Source organism: Loxodonta africana, chromosome 4 (genome assembly GCF_030014295.1).
Source record: "Loxodonta africana isolate mLoxAfr1 chromosome 4, mLoxAfr1.hap2, whole genome shotgun sequence".
NCBI classification, from domain to species: Eukaryota; Metazoa; Chordata; class Mammalia; order Proboscidea; family Elephantidae; genus Loxodonta; species Loxodonta africana.
In genome coordinates this window covers 9,299,672-9,321,464 of record NC_087345.1, presented here as the reverse complement: position 1 = coordinate 9,321,464, position 21,793 = coordinate 9,299,672, and the positions used below count along the sequence as shown (strand labels likewise).

The 21,793-nt window shown below is 49.5% G+C and overlaps 1 protein-coding gene across 1 annotated transcript in view; it reads left to right on the top strand.

The window, feature by feature from the left end:
• MPPED1 (metallophosphoesterase domain containing 1) overlaps positions 1-21,793 on the top strand; it is an 80,602-nt gene that overhangs the window by 35,002 nt on the left and 23,807 nt on the right. Inside the window, exon 3 of the mRNA XM_064285214.1 lies at positions 15,007-15,232. Within this exon, the coding sequence (XP_064141284.1) occupies positions 15,007-15,232 (226 nt within the window). The remainder of the gene's footprint in view (positions 1-15,006; positions 15,233-21,793) is intronic.

Sequence of the window (21,793 nt, the reverse complement as noted above, 5' to 3'; positions counted from 1 at the left end):
TTTTGGAATCAGGAAGTGCAAGTCCTACAACTTTGTCGTCCTCTTTCAATTGCTTTGGCTGTTATGGATCCTTGGCATCTCTAGATGCATTTTAGGGTCAATTCAACAATTTCTGTGAAAAAAGCAGCTGGGATTTTGATGCAGTTTGAGTTGAATATATGGATGAATTTGGGGAATATTTCCATTTTAACAATATTAAGTTTTCTAATCCATGAGCATGGGACGTCTTCCAGTTTTTTCAGGTCTTTAATTTCTTTCACTGCCCCCCCAGGCATATGTCAGTTTGTCGTACTGTGGGGGCTTGTGCGTTGCTGTGATGCTGGAAGATATGCGGCTGGTATTCAAGTACCAGCAGGGTTAAACATGATCAAAAGTTGATAAATATACAATCAGGATGCACGGGTAATTACTGGTGATTGGAACGCGAAAGTTGGAGTCAAAGAAAAAGGATCGGTAGTTGGAAAATATGACCTCGGTGATAGAAATGATGCTGGGGATTGCATGATAGAATTTTGCAAGATCAATGACTTCTTCATGGCAAATACCTATTTTCACCAACGTAAATGGCGACTATACATGTGGACCTTGCCAGATGGAATACACAGGAATTGACTACATCTGTGGAAAGAGACTATGGAAAAGCTCAATATCATCCGTCAGAACAAGGCCAGGGGCCGACTGTGGGACAGACCGTCAGCTGCTCATGATGCAAGTTCAAGTTGAAACTGAAGAAAACTAGAACAAGTCCACGAGAGCCAAAATATGACTGTGAGTATATCCCACCTGAATTTAAAGACCATCGCAAGAACAGATTTGATGCATTGAACACTAGTGACTGAAGACCAGACGAGTTGTGTAGTGACATCAAGGACATCATCTATGAAGAAATCAAGAGGTCATTGAAAAGACAGGAAAGAAAGAAAAGACCAAAATGGATGTTAGAAGAGACTCTGAAAACTTACTCTTGAAAGCTGAGTAGCTAAAGCAAAAGGAAGAAAAGATGGAGTGAAAGAGCTGAACAGAAGATTTCAAAGGGCGGCTCAAGAAGACACAGTAAAGTATTATAATGACATGTGCAAAGACCTAGAGATAGAAAACCAAAAGGGAAGAACATGCTCGGCGTTTCTCAAGCTGAAAGAACTGAAGAAAAAGTTCAAGCTTTGAGTTGCAATAGTGAAGGACTCCATGGGGAAAATATTAAACGACACAGGAAGCATCAAAAGAAGATGGAAGGACTACACAGAGTCACTATACCAAAATGAATTGGTTGCCGTTCAGCCATTTCAAGAGGTAGCGTATGATCAGGAACTGATGGGACCGAAGGAAGAAGTCCAAGCTGCACTGAAGTCATTGGCAAAAAACAAGCCTCCAGGAATTGACAGAATACGATTGAGATGTTTCAACAAACAGAAGTAGCACTGGAAGTGTTCACTTGTCTATGCCAAGAAATTTAGAAGACAGCTACCTGGCCAACCAACTGGAAGAGATCCATATTTATGCCTATTCCCAAAAAAGGTGATCCAACCGAATGTGGAAATTATCGAACAATGCATATCACACACAAGTAAAATTTTGCTGAAGATCATTCAAAAGCAGCTGCAGCAATATATTGACAGAGAACTGCCAGAAATCCAAGCTGGATTTAGAAGAGGATGTGGAAGCAGGGATATCATTGCTGATGTCAGATGGATCCTGGCTGAAAGCAGAGAATACCAGAAGGATGTTTCCTGCCAAAGCATTCGACTGTGTGGTTCGTAACAAATTATGAATAACGTTGCAAAGAATCGGAATTCCAGAGCACTTAATTGTGCTCATGAATAACCTGTACATCGATCAAGAGGCAGTCGTTCAAATAGAACAAGGAATTACTGAGTGATTTAAAGTCGGGAAAGGTGCACGCCAGGGTTGTATCCTTTCACCATACTTATTCAGTCTGTATGCTGAGCAAATAATCCAAGAAGCTGGAGTCTATGAAGAAGAACAGGGCATCAGGATTGCAGGAGGACTCTTTAACAACCCGCATTATGCAGATGACACAACCTTGCTTGCTGAAAGTGAAGAGGACTTGAAGCACTTACTGATGAAGATCAGAGACCACAGCCTTCAGTATGGATTACACCTCAACATAAAGAAAACAAAAATCCTCACAACTGGACCAATAAGCAGCATCATGATAAATGGAGAAAAGGTTGAAGTTGTCAAGGGCTTCATTTTCCTTGGCTCCACAGTCAACAGCCATGGAAGCAGCAGTCAAGAAATCAAAAGACACATTGCATTGGGCAAATCTGCTGCAAAAGACCTCTTCAAAGTGTTAAAAAGCAAAGATGTCACCTTGAAGACTAAGGCGTGCCTGACCCAAGCCATGGTGTTTTCAGTCGCCTCATATGCATGTGAAAGCTGGACAATGAATAAGGAAGACCGAAGAAGAATTGACGCCTTTGAATTGTGGTGTTGGCGAAGAATATTGAATATACCATGGACTGCCAGAAGAGTGAACAAATCTGTCTTGGAGGAAGTACAACCAGAATGCTCCTTAGAAGCAAGGATGGTGAGACTGCGTCTCACATACCTTGGACATGTTATCAGGAGGGATCAGTCCCTGGAGGAGGACATCATGCCATCATGCATGGTAAAGGACCAGCAAAAAAGAGGAAGACCCTCAACAAGATGGAATGAGACAATGGCTGCAACAATTGGCTCGAGCACAACAACAATTGTGAGTTTGGTGCGGGACTGGGCAGTGTTTTGTTCTGTTGTACATGGGGTCACTGTGAGTCGGAGCTGACTTGACGGCACCTAACAAACAACAGCAACAATTTCTTTCAATGATGTTTTGTAGTTTTCAGTGTACAAGTCTTGGATTTCTTTTGTTAAATTTATTTCTATGTATTTTATTTTTTTGATGCTATTGTATACGGAATTGTTTTCTTATATTTTATTTTCAGATTGTCATTGCAAGTGTATAGAGATACAATTGATTTTTATGCATTGGTCTTGTATCTTGGAACCTTACTGAACTCGTATATTAGTTTCGATAGGCGTGTGTGTGTGTGTGTGTGTTCCTAAGGGTTTTTGCTATGTGAGGCCGTGCCATCTGTGAACAGAGATAGTTTGACTTCTTCGTCTCCAAACTAGATGTTATTATTACCTAAAATCCATCGTTTCCCTTAGGATTCACTCTTTGTGGTGCAGGTTTATAGTGGTTTTCAAGCCTTCTATTTCCTTGTTGATCTTATGGGTAGCTTTTCATTACTGACAGTGGGGCGGAGAAGTCTCCAACAATTATTCTTGAATTATCTATTTCTCCTTTCAGTTCTGTCATTTTTTCTTCATTGTTGGACTCTGTCGTTAGGTGCATATATGTTTATAGTTGTTATGTCTTTCTGATGAATTGACCCTTTTATCATTAGAAAACGTTTTTCTTTTCCTTACTAACAATTTTTGTTTTAAAGTCTCTTTTGTCTGATATTGGTGTAGCCACTTCAGTTATCTTTTGTTACTGTTTGTGTGGTGTATCTTTTACCATACTTTTACTTGCCACCTATTTGTGTATTTAAATCTAAAGTGCGCCTCCTGTAAAAGTTTCTGCTTGGTTAGGTTAGTTGTCACCTGACTTTTCATGGGACTTTATTTCTCTGTATGGCTGAATAATACTTCATTGTATGTACAGACCACATTTTGTTTATCCCTTCGTCTACTGATGGACACTTGGGTTGCTCCCATTGTTTGGCTGTTGTGAAAAGCGCTGCAGTGCACGTTGGTGTACAGTGTTCTGTTTGCATTCCTGATTTCTCTTCTTCTGGGTGTATGACCAACCCCCAGTTTCGCTGCCCGTCTTCCTTCTGACCTGATGTTCCCGACGTCTGTGCCTTTGGAGCCTTTGTTTTTTCCTGGAAGTGACCTCCCCTCTTCTGGGGCTGGGGGTGGGGGAGGTTGTGGTCCCTGGCTGAGTGGGCTAGGGGAGGGGTCTGGGGCCTCACTGCACCTGGGTCTCTACTTCCTGAGCCCCCTGGGCTTCTGGGCACAGCTTGGCCCCCTCCGCAGGACTTTGGCCTCTGCTTTCTCTGCTTGGCTGAGCTGGGCTACTCTCCGTCTCTTTCCAGTTTCCAGTCTTCTGTCCTTGGAGGGTCACTCCTTTTTACTTCTTTACCGTGGATGCTGTGGCGTGTCAGCAAGGGGCATAGATAAACACGTGTGCTCATGGTGCTCTGTCCTGTGTAAGCGCCCCCTTGGCCCCGCTCTCTGACCCCACTGACCCCATTAACAACCTCTGGCCCCCTCCTCCCCATCCCTTACACACCTGGAGGGTCTTAGGAAGCTGAAAGGGCTCCCAGAGGTCAGGACCTTTATACTACTTGTTCATGGTACAGATGGGGAAACTGAGGCCCAAGGAGGGGAAGGGCCTTGCCTTGCCCCAGGTTGCATGGTCAGGTGGTCGAGAGCTGAGGCTGGAACCTAGGCCTCCTAACTCCATTCCAGGATCCTTTCCTTAGCCTCATGGTGTGGCCTTCCGGAACACCCAACGGCAGTTGTTTGGGAGTGCTTTGGCCTCTCTGACCCTTGTTATCTGTCATAAACAGGTTGCCAAAGAGTCGATTCCTACTCAGGGCAACCCAATGTGTGTCACAGTAGAACTTTGTTCCGTGGGGTTTTCATGGCTGATTTTTTTGGAAGTAGATCTCCAGGCCTTTCTTCTGAGGTGCCTTTGGGTCGACTCGAACCTCCAACCTCTCAGTTAGCAGCCAAGTGTGTTAACCATTTGCAGCACCCCCATAACACCCCCTAGATTCAGTAAATATGTACTGAGCACCTTCTCAGGACCAGGCTGGGTGCTGGGGGGTGGAGACGTGCATCAGGCAAGGCTCTGCCCCACAGGAGCTCCTATGCTGGTGGGGGTGGCTGAGAAGTCAAGCTGCAGCGGCAGCCTGGCCTGACCGGCTGAGAGAGGGACAGCCTGAGTGTTGGGGGCCCCATTGCCCTGCCAGGTCTCAGGGAAGACAGGGTGCTCACGGAAGGCATCCAGGTGTAAGTGGCCCCTGGGCTGCCTGATAAAGGGGGCGTCGAGTTGGTGTTTGCTTATAAGGCGGGGCGGGAAGCGAGGCCCGGGTGGATGCAACAGCATGATCCAGTATCAGAGGCCTGAAATAGTCCAGAGGGGTGCAGGGTGGGTGTGGGTGGCGAGGGCAGAGGTCCGAGCACCAGACAGGGCTTGACCTGGTGGGAGTGCTGTGGCCATGAGCTCTGGATGCCGCTATGTCCAGTGTCATCAGTTGGGGCCCTCACAAGGGCTGTGTGAGCACCACAAGGGGCCTACTGTGAAAGCCTTTGGACGTCTATATCCTGCCATGCTGTGACTCCAGGGAGCTTCCTATGAAGACTTTCTGGCTACCGAAAAAACCCAAAAGAACAAAAAACAACCCCATTACCACCGAGTCAATTTGGACTCATGGAGACTCTGCTCCGTAGGGTCTTCTTGGCTGTAATCTTTACAGAAGCAGATTGCCAAGCCTTCCTTCTGTGGTGCCGCCAGGTGGGTTCGAACCGCCACCCTTTAGGTTAGTAGTCAAGCACAAAATGTTTGTGCCACCCAGGGACCTCTTCTGGCTGTGTAAGGCACCCTTATTTTGGGGGGAAAGCCACAGAAGCCTTCTGCTGTCCCTCTCAGCCTAAGTCAGATGGGCCCTGCGGTAGCAACGGAAACAAGCGTTCGAAAATGATGAGGGCTGAATGTTCCTGTTTTTAAAACATTTCCCAGGAAAAACAAATGTTTGAAAGTTAAACATTTTGGCTATTAGGACGGAACAGAAGAAAAAGCGCATTTGCCTTTTAAATACGGGCACCAGCGTTGAGTCACGAATCCAGCCGTCTTCCACGCGGGACCCGAGCTGGCTGGGTGTGCGCTGGCCTGGCGGGGCCCTGCAGCCGGTGGGGGTGGGGCTGCGGTTCCAGGGCAGTGGGCCCGGTGGTGGGTGTCACAGCGCTGAGCTCTGGACAGGCAGAGCTGTAATGAGCCACTGTGTGTCCCTGGGCAGGCCTCTTGACCTCTCTGAACCTCTTTTTTTTATCTCCAGCCTTGCCACTAATCTTTCTGCAATGTGTAGTAGACGATGGTGTTTAATCCTCCTGACAACCCCAGAATGCCAATAGATAACAGTTCTGAGCACTGTTCGGGTGTCTTCATTGTTCTGAGAACCCAGTGAAAAGCCTTGTTGTTGTGCTTAGTTGCCCTCGAGTCAGCTCTGACTCGTGACGACCCTGTGTGTGCAGAGTGGAGCTGCTCCATAATGTCTTCAAGGCTGTGACCTCTCAGAAGCCCATCTCCAGGCCTGTCTTCTGAGGCTCCTCTGGGTGGGTCTGAACCATCAACCTTTTGACTAGTAGTCGAGCGCTTCACCGTTCGCACCACCTGGGGTCTCTAGAAGCATCGGATGTAATGGCTCAGCACAGTGCCTGGCACGGGAAAATGCTTAGCACAGGGCAAGAACTCCCCAATTCTGTGGGCACAGCCCACACAGTGTTTCCGTTGACAGCCCTGGCCAGAGGACCAGGCTCTGGACTCCAGCCTCTCCCATCTGTTAGGTGACACACAGAATTCCCCTTCTGCTGCGTCCCGGCTGCATCGTCCGTGGGTGCTTGGCTAGGGGTTCTCATCGCTGGCTCACGCTCGCAGCAGACTCCTGAGCCCTCTCCGTCCTCACGTTACTCTAGTCTGTGCGCCATACCAAGAAGTACGTTGATGTGAACCTCCCAGACATTCGGCGAGTGTTTAAACACAGAACTGTCAAAGACGTACTAAAAATGCCATCAGCGATCGTTCCGCCGCCCCTTTATTCCAGCCCCCTCTGCTGCGTTCTGCGCGATTGGAATGGGCGGAAGAAGCCGTAAGTGGGCACTTTCCTGCTTGTCGCTGCGTTTAGCAAGCACTAAAACTCCGCCGGGCTCCACGCGCCGCTCCGGGAACGGCGTAGATAATGGAGAAGCCCGTGCGTATCTTGTATTTAACCCATGATGCGGTTTGGAGGCAGCACTTTCTGTTAATGGGATGGATAGATATCTGCGGTGAAGAATCCTAACCTTTGCAGGGAGATTAATCGTGGAAGCACGAAGAGTGAAGATTCCCATTGGAACCCTTTTTTGTTCCCCGTGGCATTGTGTGTGACATATGGGATCTGTGTGTGGAGGTGTAGCTCTTTGTGTGCATGTGGCAAATGGAAAGTTAAAACCACACGGTCGTCCTCCAGCACCCTGCTGAGGAGTACTGAGTGGTCCTTACCACTGAGAAGTCCGTGGTTCACAAATGCCAGCCTCTTAAATAATTTGGCTGAGAAGAAAAGAAGCATTTTGGGAAGATGGCCTGGACAGCATTATGCAGAATAGAAATGCACAACAATTTCTTCCAGCTCTCAAAAGCAAGGGGAGGCAGAAGTGATTTTGACATCACGGACCTCGTGTGCTGGGCAGAGGTTGGGAGACCAGTATCCTGACCCACCTAGCAGTGCTCACCTGGCCTGTCTCCAGGTGCAGGATCATATCTCTGCTCCATTCTTCCCAAGTGCCCTCCTGTGTCTTTGCAGTCCCCAACAGTCCGCTCCTTGGGTATGTCCTACCAGAGGCTGGGGTGGCCATTGTTCAGGTGTCCCTGAGGGAGGAGGCCAGGGCTGGAGCCTCTGCTCATCATTGACCTTGATCTGTGTGGCCTTGAGCAAGTTCCTTCCCCTCTATGAGCTTCCCTTTCCTCCTCTGTCTGGTGAGTGGCTTGGATTGGAAGCCCTGCAGGCCCCATCCAGGAGTGACTGCATGACTGTGTTGTCTGTCATTGTGTCCCCGACAGTGCCTTGCCCAGGGTCAATCAGGTCTGTGAAGAGCTGACCAGGGTTGGGAGCTTTATGAAGGATCCAGCATAGGAGAAGAAAATGAGTTTCCTGCTTGATGAGGACTCAGGATGGGTTGGCTGTATTCCTAGCTTTGGCCGGGCTGATGGGGGAGGTGGGTAAAAAAAGCAATGAACCCCACCTGCCCCCTCTCTGAGCACTACCAAGGCCCACACAGCCACTCAGACACCTGAGCCACCGTGCCCAGCCTGGGTGGGCCCTTCAGACAGACTGTCTTTATTCTGGCTTTCCTGCCTGTGCTTATCCTGGTGTGTGGGGTAACAGCACATTCTAGACTCCAAGGTTGCTGCTGCTACATCGCTTTTCACACCTGCCTGGGGGACACCTCATCTCCTAGGGCTCAGGTGCTTCCTGGCACCTTGACAGGGCAGGTGCTCCTATCTGGACACTAGGGAGGCTCCCGTATGTGTCACCCTTCATATCTGCCCACAGGGAAGGGTGGCAGCAAGAAGGGACAAAGAGAATGACATTAATTGCCCGGTGTGCAGAAAAGTTTATATTCATCTCATTTTTCCCTGTGAGACCCTGCACATCAATCACTTGTCTAAGGTCTTCAATACACTCCCCTCATCTACTGCCCACATACAGGGTGGCGAGATGAAGCCAGGCAAGAAGGCCTGTAATGATTGGCTGTTGGGCATTTTATCCATGGTCAACCTGGTAAGAGCAGGAAGATGTGAGACCCAGAAGATTAATGCAGCTTTTGGTTGTAACAACAGAGGTAGCAGCCCTAGAATGGAGGAGGGGATTTTCGCACAGATGATGGATGGATGGGTGGATGGATGAATGATGAATGATGGAGTGGATGAATGAGCAGACAATGGATGGATGAATGGATGATGGCTGGGTGGATAATGGAGGGACGATGGATGGATGGATGTAGGGCTAGTTCTGGCTCCCCCATCCTGACTCTGTAGCTCTGGCTCCTCCATCCTGACTCCCACCTGCAAGAAAGCAGGGCCAACTGGAGAATATTTCAGAGAAGGATAATCAGGATTGAGGTGGGGCGTGTAAAAAGCATACCTGCTAGGGACAGTTGGAGGAAAAGTTCGGAGTAAAGGAGGGATCCGGGGAGACAGAAGTCAGTTGGTATGAAAGAGGTAGGCTGTCTAAGGATAGAGAAATTGATTGATAAATGCATCTGATCCATCCATACATATATCCCTCCACCCATCGTCCATCCATCCGTCCGTCGTTCGGTCCGTCCGTCCGTATCTGGCCATCCATCCACGCATCCATCATCTGTCCATCCATCATCTGTCCATCCATCATCTGTCCATCCATCATCTGTCTATCCATCCATGCATCCATTATCCATCCATCCACCCATCGTCCATCCATCTGTCCGTCGGTTGGCCCGTCCATCCATATCTGGCCATCCATCCATTCATCCTTCCACCCATCATCCATCCATCCACCCATCGTCCATCCATCCGTCCGTAGGTCGGTCCGTTCGTCCGTATCTGGCCATCCATCGTCTGTACATCCATCCACCCGTCCATGCATCATCTGTCTATCCATCCACGCATCCATTATCCATCCATCCGCTGAGAGGTGAGTAGCATGAAGGTACAGAGTGCTGGCTCAGGATGGGGGAGATAAGGCCAAGCCACAGGGTCTCTTAAATGTCCACCATCCTCTGTGGTTGTCGATCACTTTGTTATTGGTTTACATAACGTTAGGCACTCTCTCTGAGCCTCAGTTTTTCCAGGTGTGAAATGGGGATAGTAATACTTGTCTGTGAAGGTTATGTCCAGTTGGTGAGTTTCAGACAGACAAACCTTCAGCTCAGAGGGGGCAGGCATGGAAGGTTTCTGAATTCACAAATGGATGTGCTCCTGCCTCCAAGCCATGTGGCACCCATCTGTTTGGGTGAGCCTAGGGAATATTTGAGCGTGTCGAACCAGCATGTTGTGGTTCTTGCCCCCCTGCCTGGCTTTATGTACAAAATTCAGTCCCAGTCCCCCATCCACCCTTCCCTGGGAGGAAAGAAGCCTCAGTTCCCCTCCTCTGCAGAGGTGGGAGGGCTGGGAGGAGCCAACAGCTTCCTGCAGGTCTTCCCCCACCCTGAGTAGTAGGGAGCTGCAAAGAGAAATGAAGCTGTAAGTTAGAGTAATTTGCTAATTTGCTTAAGTAACACCCCCAGTCAGCAATGTGACATAAACACAGGCGCGTGGTCTGCAGCTCTCCAGCCCGGGTGGTGTGAAGCAGGACGGATGGGTGATGTGAAGTGGAAGCCGTAATGTATCACAGCCCGAGGCAGTTGGAGTAGCCACCCTCCCACCCCAGCCCTGTGGGCTGCTGCCTCCCCGCTGAAGACTCGCAAGGTGGGCGGTACTGCTCCCATTTTATATGCATGGAGAGGGGCTCCATGAGGAGTCCCACAATGACTCCATGATCTGGTGGCCTTGCTAGGGTCTGAGTCGCTGACCCAGAGGGGTGGGGCCTGCTGGATTTGTCACCCACTGTCCCACTGGCTCTGGGACCTGGCCAGGGCTCCTAACCTCTGAGCCTTGTTTTCCTTGGCTACCCAGCAACGATAATAAAGCGTAGCTTGGAGATTTTGCAGGGATTTGAGATCCCAGCCCTTGACCCATGGTGGCTGACCTGACGATGGGGTCCAGGACATGACAGACATCACTGCCATGTCCTCTGTGACACTCCCCAGCTGTGTGGGCCCGTGCAGACTTCTTCCCTCCCCACCAGCAGCCTGAACACCGGTATTGAGGGGCTCTCCTTCGCCTGTGGGCAGCTCCCTTGGCCAGGCTTCTGCTGGGCTCTGTTCAGCTGGGGGAGCAAGCAGACTGCTCAGTTCCCCTGGGCCAGGCCTGGTGGGCTGGACTGTGATGAGAAACACAGGGTGTGCGAGGCAGGGAGGCAGAGAGGGCCTGGGGAGCTTATCCCTAGGGCCTGATTAGAAGCACCCCAGAGCAAGGGGGCAGGTCTGCTCCCTCCTTGTCTCCAGGGATTTCAGCAGGCAGGTCACAAACCAAAATGCCTGCAGGGGCTGGGCAGTACCGTAACATGAGTGCCATGGGCTGGGTATGAGACAGTAGGGACAGGTGGTGACTGGGGCAAACTGCACACTTGAATCCTGTCTCGGGGGCACAGATACTCAACACTCCCTGACTGGGCCAGGATTGCAAGATTTTAAAACTTAATTATTTGCTTCTAGAAACAGAAAGAATGGAGTTTTATGGGAATCTCCCAAATTTCTAATGCTGGCAACAGATTCAAATTAAAAAAAAAAAAATGCGCCAAACCAAATAAGTCTGTGGGCAGGTCCAGCCTGCAGGTGTTTTGTTTGCAAACTCTGGCGCAGGAAAGCTGATGTGTTTTTGAACATCAAACGTCATCGTACCATTTCCGTTTATTATCTTCCGTTATTCCGGAACAGTCTCGTGAGGTGGGCATTGCTGTTCCCATTTTATGGGTGAGGCAATCAAGGCACAAGGAGGTAAGTTGCACGACTGGTTTGTGGCAGAATGTAGGCTGTCACAGCTAGGTCCCACACTTGTAGCCTTTGTCTGGCTTCCTGAAGGTGACCACCACCACAGGAGAAAGAGCACTGTTTCCTCAAACCTGCACAGAAGTCTGGGTGGTTGTCTTAGTCATCTAGAGCTGCTGTAACACAAATACCACAAGCGGATGGCTTTAACAAAGAGAAACGTATTCTCTCACGGTCTAGAAGGCTAGAAGTCCAAATTCAGGGCGTCAGTTCCAGGGGAAGGCTTTCTCTCTCTTTTGGCTCTGGAGGAAGGTCCTTGTCCTCAATCTTCCCCTGGTCGAGGAGCTTCTCAGGTGCAGGGACCCCAGGTCCAAAGAAGGTGCTGTGCTCCCAGTGCTGCTTTCTTGGTGGTATGAGGTCCCCCTGTCTCTCTGCCGGCTTCTATCTTTTATATCTCAAGAGATTGCCTCAAGACAATCCAATCCTGTAGGTTGAGTCCTGCCTTACTAACAGAACTGCCGCCCATCCTCCCTCATTAACATCATAGAGGCAGGATTTACAACATATAAGAAAATCACACAATACCCGGAATCATGGCCCAGCCCAACTGATACACACATTTATTAAAAAAAGTCAATCCATGAGGGTGGTGGTGAGTCAAGGGTGAGCAGATTGCCATTTTCTGCCTGTTTTTTGCTAACCTTCTCTCTCACCTCTAGGATGGGAATCAGGTGGGCGTCCAGCAGTCATTTGCCGTGGCCACAGAGCGCAGCGTCAGAATGGGCAGGTCTCAGCAGGGAGCTGCAGAGAAGTTTTAATTGGGTTCAGGAGCTTCCATTTCATTACAGTTAACAACAACAAAAAAAAAACCAAACCCAGTGCCATCGAGTTGATTCCGACTCATAGCGACCCTACAGGACAGAGTAGAATTGCCCCACAGAGTTTCCAAGGAGCGCCTGGTGGATTTGAACTGCCGAACCCTTTGGTTAGCAGCCGTAGCACTTAACCACTACACCACCAAGGTTTCCTCGTTACAATTAGACTATAATAATATTGTAGTTACGGCTGCTAACTGAAAGGTCAGCGGTTCGAACCCACCAGCCGCTCTGCGAGAGAAAGATGTGGCAGTCTGCTTCTGTAGAGCTTTAAAGCCTTAGAAACCCCACGAGGCAGTTCTACTCTGTTCTGTAGGGTCTCCATGAGTCGGAATCGACTTGATGGCAGCGGGTTTGGGTTTGGTTTTGTAGTTACAGTACATGGGTCTTATTGTACCACATGACTGAAAGTGTAAGGCCTTCTCTGGAGCTTACTCGTGGTCTGGGTAGGCGAGCTTCCTCCTGGAACGCTCGGGGAACCGAGTCTGGCTGCACGGCCATCACGTCTGTTCCAGTGCTGTGGGCTTCAGTGTCCAGTAAGGCAGACAATTGTCAGAATTTGGAGCAGAGATGTTTCTGGCCTGTTGGTGGGACGCTTGCACGTGGTGGAGGTTGGGTTTCAACAGGCCGAAGGGCCCTGCCGCCCCTGGACTGTTGTATCGTCCCACAGGCTGAGTGCCGGCTGTTCCCCTAGGGGGATGAGGGGCTCAGGGAACCCTCGGGGAGGGGCTGAGGGAGCCCGTGGGGCAGAGAGGGCCTCAGCGGGCATGCACACCTTATCAGGGAGGCTAGGTGGCTGGCCCAGGCTCAAACAGCTGAGAGGTGACAGAGCCAGGATTTGGACCCTGGTCAGCTGGCTCCAAAGCCGGCGCTTTGCCCTGAGTGTGACCTTGTGGGGGTCACGTCCCAAGGACAGAGAACATGCATTGTGCAGCGCGAACCTCTGCTGGCTCAGGGGAGGCCCATCGTCTCTCTATCTTCCTTCTCTGTGCGACCTGGAGTGCGAAGGTCGAGGACCCTGAGAGGGCTCCCTTACACGCCACTCCTCAAGGCCCGTCTGCTGCACTAAGAGCGTGGCACAGCGTCCTGAGGCAGGGCTCTGTGTCCCTGCCTGTCGAGGGGCACTTTCCTGGGCCCCCCAGGAGATCAGTGGAGCCCATGGGAAGCACCTGGGGCCAAGGGCTGGCCTTGACCAGCTTGGCCCCCTCCAGGCCATGTGTCCTCTTACATGTCACAGCCTAACACTGGGAGTCAGTTTCTACATCCCCATGATGGGCTGATAATGGAGCCTGGCTCAGTGCCTTGTACGTAGTGGGGGTCCATGTGTGCACACTCTGGGGCCCTCTGGGATCGTTCTAAAGGTTAGTGTCTCTTACACCAGCTCCTTCCACTCTCAGAGGTCAAGTCACTTAGCTGCTGCATTAAGTTGTCGTCGTTACTTATTTGTGGGATGGCTGTGGGTGTCCCCATTGCAGCCCTGAGGCCCCTGCTCCAGGCTGGGCATTGCGTTGGCACCCAGAGGTGCCTCAGAAGACAGGCCTGGCAGTCTGCTTCCAACAGGTCACAGCCTTGAAAACCCTACGAAGCAGTTCTGCTCTGCGCTCGTGGGGCCCCCATGAGTCAGAATCGACTTGACGACAGCTAACAACAACGAAGGGGTGGTGGAGCCCCCTGAAGGACCGACCTCCACCTCACTTTCCCCAGATAATCCACTCACTATAAAATGAGCAGGAAATACATTTTCATTGTGTGGTGCCTCTGAGATTTGGGGGTTTTGTTTCAGCAGTTAGCGGGCAGTACCCTGACTAATAAGGAAGGCCTACCAGATGGCTGAGCTGGATCTTAAAGCCAGCTGAGGATGGCGGGAAGGGTGAGCCAGGCAGAGGGCATGTCCGTGGGGAAGGGGCCAGGAGAAAGGCTGGGGTCTTTTGGCTTACTTCGACGTTGTGATTTGTATCTAAACCAGGCGCCCAGGTGCCATCGGGACTGTCTCCGTGCCCATGCAGCCCAGCAGCTGAGGCTGGTGGGAGGTAGGGAGTCCTGAACCTGGGTCCGGGATCAGTCTGGCTCTTGGGTGGGGTGGGGGACTGGGGCCGAGGGGCTGTGGGCTCTACCGGTGGCTGACCAGGAACCCAGCTCACACTGGATTACCAGGAGGCACCTGCTGGGGGCCCTGCAAGGTAGGCCCCCCCACCCCTGAGAAAGGCAGGAGAGAAGGTCTGGCTTTGAAGGATTTGTCTAGGAGTTTGCAGAAAGCACAGCTAGGATGATGTGATTGCCCAGACACATTGTCGTGTTGGTTCTGTTTAGACTTGACTTTCATTTTGAACGACATGGAGGTGGGCGTGATGCTGTGCGTGGGGTCCCCAAAGTTCTGAGTGGGTTCTGCGAAGAGCTTGCAATTCCTTTGGGGACATGGAGATTCCAGACACCAGTGGCTGGGGCAGTGAGGCTGGTGACAACCAGGGCTGGAGGCTCCGGGCAAGGTCTTGTGCCAGTGGCGACTGACAGGACACAGGAAACTGAGGCCAGGCCTCGGGTGTCTGCAGCTCACAAGCTGCTTACCCTGCCCGCCCACCCACCCCTCTCACTGGTCTGGTCGTAGGGCCGTTGGCTGTCTGGGCCGGGCAGGCAGGGCTGTGGGGACTGTGACCGGGCTGTTGCCTCCGGTGATCTGAGGGCTCTGGAGTGGGGACAGCTGGGGCAGCCACCTCCCCCACCCCCGGCCACACCGTGGCTCCTGGAAGGGCCACCAGCGGTCCGCTGCGTGTCTGTCTGTCCGCCCCTGCAGGCAACCTACCCTACGAGTACAAGATTGTGATCGCTGGCAACCACGAGCTGACCTTTGACCAGGAGTTCATGGCCGACCTCATCAAGCAGGACTTCTATTACTTCCCATCCGTGTCGAAGCTGAAACCTGAGAACTACGAGAACGTGCAGTCACTGCTGACCAACTGTATCTACCTGCAGGACTCGGAGGTCACCGTGCGCGGCTTCCGGGTCTATGGCTCCCCATGGTGAGTGCTGAGGGGGCTGGGGGGGAGAAGGAGTGGGGGTCTGGATAGGGGAACTGGAACGAGTCTCGGTTCTCCCCCGATCCTCCACGTGACCCTCAGCGGGTCACTGTGGCTCTCTGTGCCTCAGCTTCCCTGTATCTAAAAGGAGAATAGTGACATCGGCCTTACCCTCTGTGCTGTGTGCTGTCTCATGTACAGACAGGCATGATTATTATCCCCATTTTACAGATGAGGAAGCTGAGGTGCAGAAATGATGAGGACCTTACTGAAGGTCACATGACTAGGAAGGGCAGAGCCGGCATTCAGACCTATGCAGCCTGGTTCCAGAACCCCTGCTTTCAACCATCAGTCCGTAGTGCTGGGATCTTTCGCCATTGCTCACCTCCTTGCAAAAAACAAAAAAAGGCCCGTAGGTGGGGGATGAAGTTTGCTCAGCGTGGCGAGGAAAGGCAGTTGGAATTGCATGGAAGGCCAGATGTCTGGTTTACTGCATGTGAACCACAGCTGTTTAAAAACAAACACAGCCAAGCCCTTATTCCCTGCTGGGGGCACAGGAATCCGGCCTCATCTCCAAGCTCACCTGGCTGGGTAGGGCCAGGCGTGAGGAGGGTCATTGCTGCTCTGTGTGACGGGCAGGTGCCCCAGAGCCCCGGGCAGCAGAAGGACCCTGTGGTGCAGTCTTGTCTGAAGAAAGTCCGTAGGATGCGTGGCCTGGGGCTGGAGGGGCATTTGGGTGGAGGGGAACAGTGTGTGCAAAGGCCTGGAGGCATGGCCTGTCCCAGGCCAGCTGGGGGCCACCTGGGGGCCTGGGGACGGGTGCAAGACTCCTGCTTGGGCGAGGGACGTTACTCTGCAGTGGCTCCGGGCCTCCTTCCAGTGCAAGGCCGCCAGCCTGAGGGCCACAGGGTCACCTCACGGTATTCACTGCTGGTGTCATTCTTATCTGGTGTTTCCTGCTCCTGTGTCTCCCACTGGGCTGGTGAGGTGGGTGCTCGAGAGAGTGGAGAGGGATCGGCAGACCTGTGGCTTGTGTGCTGAGCTGACGGGCAACTCCAGGCTTGCCCAGACATGCTCAGCTTGGGAATGTCAGGGCCATGGTGCTGGGTGCTCATCCAGGCCACAAACGTGAACACCGTGCTCTGCTGTCCCAGAACCATGGCAGATCATCCATCCGTGCGTTCATTCATTCATTAATTCGACAAGGGGCACCTGTTCTGCTAAATGAAGTGTACTTAGCACAATGCCTGGCACATAGTAGGTGCCTAATAAATATTGTCATTTTCCCCCTTGCCATATAATTTTGAGTCCCATAATAAATGTTACTTGTAATCCACCAACCAGAGATAGTGACAGTTAACTATTTGGTATTTTTTCTGCGAATTTTTTCTGTCAGCCTAGCTGTTCATCCATGGTGTTCCCTTTCTCTCACTCTCTCTCTACCTATCTGTTGTCCGTCCGTCCGTCCGTCCGTCCACCCCCCACCCCCTACCCCCACCCCCCCACCCCCCACCCCCCACCCCCCACCCACCTACCTACCCATCCATCCATCCATCTTTATGTTTATCTACCTATCTATCCATCCATCTCTCCATCTATCTATCATCCATCTGTCTTTTTATCTGTCTATCCATCCATCATCTATCTTTCTGTCTGTCCATCCATCCATCCACCTACCCACCCATCCACCCACCATCCATCCTAAAACTAAGCTAAGGCTGGCTACATATATGAAGTTTTACATCCTGTTTTGGAAACTAATATTTGCACCATGAGCATTTCCTAAACACTGAGCATTATCACTCAAAAAGAAGTGCCAATTTAATGGCTGAAAACAGCATCTTATTGCCCACCTATCCTCTCACACAATGGTGTGTGTTTTATTAAAATGTGCACTGAAGTGCACAGATCCTATTCACATATCTGTGAATTTTCATAAATGAAATAGAACGTGAGCAACACCCTGAAAGATTCCCCCTTGCGCCTTCCCAGTCACCACCCTCTGCCCAGGACGACTGCCATCTTGACTTCTCACAGCGTAGGCCGTTTGCCTGTTTCTGTCGTTTCCGCAATGGAATCCTCCAGCGTCACCTCTCTGGGGCTGCCTCCTCTCAGGCAGTGCTGTTTGTGAGATTCGGTCAAGGTGTTGTGTGTAGAATACTTCGTTATTTCCCCTTGTATGCATGCAGTACATAGCTGCCCTTGAGTCAGTTTCGACTGATGGCGACCCCATGTGTGTCAGAGAATAGTGCTCCACAGGGTTTTCAGTGGCAGTTTTTCCCAAAAGGAGGTAGTCAGGCCTTTCTTCCGAGGTACCTCTGGGTGGATTCAACCTGCCAACCTTTTGGTTAGCAGCTGAGTACTTAACTGTTGCTGCCACCCGGGTATCCTCCATTGTATGAATATACCACGAATTATTTGGTCATTCAGCCGTTAAGAATCGTGCTGCTAGGATGGGCGCTGCTGTGAACGTTTTCGTACATGTCTGTTGGTGGCTGGCTCTGTTGGGCGTATACTCAGGGGTGGAATTGCTGGATTGTGGTGTAGGGGTGTACCTAGCATTAACTGATGGTGCGTAACAGTTTTGCCAAGAGGCTGTGACAGTGACCATGGTCACCAGCCATGTATGAGAGCTGTATCTTATTGTTTTATTTTTTAATTCCCCGACTAGTAGTGCTGTTCAGTATTTTTTTCAATTGGACATTTGTTTTTCTTCCATTTGTAAATTATTTGTTTATGCCTGTTGGCCATTTTTTCCTTTTGGGGAATTAATATTTTTTAGAGTTAACTTAGGACCATTTTATATCAAAACAATATAAACTGTTGCCATGGTTGTTACGAGTATGTTTTCATAGTTTCTCATTTTTCTTTTAGATTTGTTTTTTTTTTCTCCCAATTGGGGCATTATAAATTCTTACACAGTAAAATTGCTCCACCTTTTCCTTTGTGATTTTGTCTTACGCTTTTATGCAAGGAGCCATCTCCATCTTGCGATGGATCATACATTCCTCCTGAGTTTTTGTTGTAAGTAGTGGGCTTTTATTTATGAATTTCTAGACCAAGATATGAGATAAGAATCTAAATTAATGGCTAATTTTTCTGACATCCTTTGTGAGTGATCCATTTTTTCTATATGGTTTTGTGATGATTTCTTTATCTTCCAATGAAACTTTTATGCATTATCATTTATACATGTTATCATTTATTATCTCTCTATTCCTGTATGTCCTTATGATAGCTTTATATTATGTTTCAATATGTGATACTGTAAAAATCCCTCCGTTCTCCTTTTTCAAAAATTACTTAGCTAGTATTGCATCTGTATTCTTCTAGAACTTTAGATTTACTTTGTTAATTTCTCCCAAAACCTTGTTGGAATTTTAATTAACATTGTAATAAAACTGTACATAAAGGTTTAAAAAAATTCAATATCTTCACAGTAACTCAGTCTTTCCATCTGGGAGAATGACACAACCCCTATTTGTTCAAACTTTATTTTTATTTTTCAGTTAAGTTTTGCTTATCCTTTAATAAATACTTCCAGGTAATTTGTTTTAAACAAAACCCAAACCCATTGCCGTTGAGTCGATTCTGACTCATAGCGACCCTATAGGTCAGAGTAGAACTGCCCCATAGAGTTTCCCAGGAGCACCTGGTGGATTTGAACTGCCGACCTTTTGGTTAGCAGCTGTAGCACTTAACCACTACGCCACCAGGTACCTTTTCAGCAACTTGCAATTGGATTTTATTTTTAACTTGATATGAGTCTTCGTAATTTAATAGTGGCACTTGTTGCATTTTTGTTTATTGTCATAATTGATATGTTTAGTTTTTTCTCATTTCTTGTTATATGCTCTGTATATCTTTAGTTTTTCTCTTGTGCTATACAGATTATATTTGTTTTTTATTTGGGTAATTTGGAAGGCATACATTGTCTTTCAGGTTCTACATGTCACCGCTTTTCAATCTGTCAAAAATACTCTTCAGCTTACGTTTATCTGATTATAAAAGTAAAAACTTAAACGGTGTATTTTAATTCTTCCCTATTTAAAATAAGGGATTTAATTTAGCCCAATTTCACTATTCTCTTTTATTTCTTGACTTTTTAAAATAATTTTTATTGTGCTTTAAGTGAAAGTTTACAAATCAAGTCAGTCTCTCACACAAAAACCCATATATACCTTGTTACACACTCCCAATTACTCCCCCTAATGAGACAGCCCGCTCTCTCCCTCCGCTCTCTGTTTTCGTGTCCATTTCGCCAGCTTCTAACCCCCTCCACCTTCTCATCTCCTCTCCAGGCAGGGAGATGCCAACATAGTCTCAAGTGTCCACCTGATCCAAGAAGCTCAGTCCTTACCAGCATCCCTCTCCAACCCATTGTCCAGTCCAATCCATGTCTGAAGAGTTGGCTTCGGGAATGGTTCCTGTCCTGGGCCAACAGAAGGTCTGGGGGCTATGTCAACCAAGGTCCTTCTAGTGTCAGTCAGACCATTAAGTCTGGTCTTTTTATGAGAATTTGGGGTCTGCATCCCACTGCTGTCCTCCTCCCTCAGGGGTTCTCTGTTGTGTTCCCTGTCAGGGCAGTCATCGGTTGTAGCCGGGCACCATCTAGTTCTTCTGGTCTAAGGATGTTGTGGTCTCTGATTCATGTGGCCCTTTCTGTCCCTTGGGCTCGTAATTGCCTTGTGTCCTTGGTGTTTGACTTTTTTTTAAACTATAATCTTAGACCTTTGACCCCAGATTATTATTTAATAACAATGGTAATTATTTTCATATAAGAATGAACAAATCTGTCTTGAAAGAAGCACAGCCAGAATGCTCCTTAGAAGCAAGGATGGTGAGACTTCATCTCACGTACTTTGAACATGTCAGGAGTGACCAGTCCCTGGGGAGGGACATCATGGTTGCTAAAGTAGAGGGTCAGTGAAAGAGATGGAAGACCCTCAACGAGATGGATTGACACAGTGGCTGCAACAGTGGGCTCAAACATAACAACGATTGTGAGGATGGTACACGACCGGGTGGTGTTTATTGTTCTGTTGTACATGGGGTCACTATGAGTCAGAACTGACTGGACGGCTCCTAACAGCAACTGCCTTATCAAGGCACTTCTCCAGGGACTGGTCCCTCCTGGTGAGATGTCCCGAGCACGTTGGACAAAGTCTGTCCATCCTTGCTTCCAAGGAGCATTCTGGCTGTACTTTTTTTTTTTCCACTGAGGTGTAATTTCCATGCCTGTGTAGATTTTAATTCTGCTATTGTGTGATTAGCTTCCTTGTGACACTTCCCTGACTCCTGTTTCATCCACGCATCTTTTCATTTCATCCTGTTTTCTGCTTATGACTGTGTGTAGTTTCATATGGGTGCCTGAGCAAAGATAGAAGGTAATGACAGCAAAACACTTAGGAAACGTACTCTGACCTAGCCACTGTGCCAAGAAGGCCATGAACATCAACTCATTGAATTGTCACATCAGCCCTGTGAGGTAGGTCCCATTTTACAGATGAGGAAGTGAGGGCAGAAAAGCTGAGGAACCTAGTACGGTTATATGGCTAATGCTGAGAGCCGCCCAACAGTTGTCTGGCATTGTTCTGTGATTGCATTCATTCATTCATTTACTTACCAGGTGCCTTCCGTGTGCCCTGGTGGCACAGCGGTTAAGCATTTGGCTGGTAACCAAAAGGCTGGCAATTCAAATCCACCCAGCTGCTCCTTGGAAACCCTATGGGGCAGTTCTACTCTGTCCTATAGGGTCGGTATGAGTCAGAATTGACTTGATGGCGGTGGGTTTGGTTTGGTGTTTCTGTGTGCCAGGCATTGTTCGCACGCCAGGGATAAGCAGTGATCATTTTCAGCGGTCTGCCCCCTTCTGGGAGTCCCTGGGTGATGCAGACGGTTAAGCCCTTGGCTAGTAACTGAGAAGTTGATGGTCTGGATGCACCCAGAAATACCCTGAAAGAAAGGCCTGATGATCTACTTCTGGAAGGTCACAGCCCCGAAAACCCTGTGGGGTGGTACTACTCAGCATACACGGGGCCGCCATGAGTTGAAATCGACTCCACAGCAATGAGTTTGGTTTGGGATTTTTAGCCCCCTCTGAGCCTTCAAGCTCTGGCCCCTGTCCTTTGTGTGGCGTGTGTTTCCATAGCGCTGTGCTCGCCCCTTGCAGGGTAGCTGGGCAGCCCCTGCTTACTGCCCACTCGGGGCTGGGCAGAACCCTCTCTGAGCCACAGCTGGGTGCCCATCAGTGTGCTGTGTGCCCACCTCACGCCTCAGTTTCTGGCATACGTTCATCAAAGACCGCCCACCCCCAGGCTCTCTGTCGACAGGTTGACTGCCAGTTTTTGATTTTTATGTTCGTAGGAATTCTTTTTTTTTTTTTTTTTAACGTCTCCAAAGGTATTTTGATAGGGAACTGGGAAAGGCTGCAGCAGGCTCTGCTCACCAGGTCACACTTGAAGCTGGAACCTGCGTCCTACGTTTACTTGTTGACGTGGAGGGAAACCCACTTCCAACTGCACGTATGTTCTGTACGTGCGGTAGTGGCGGTTCAGTGGTAAA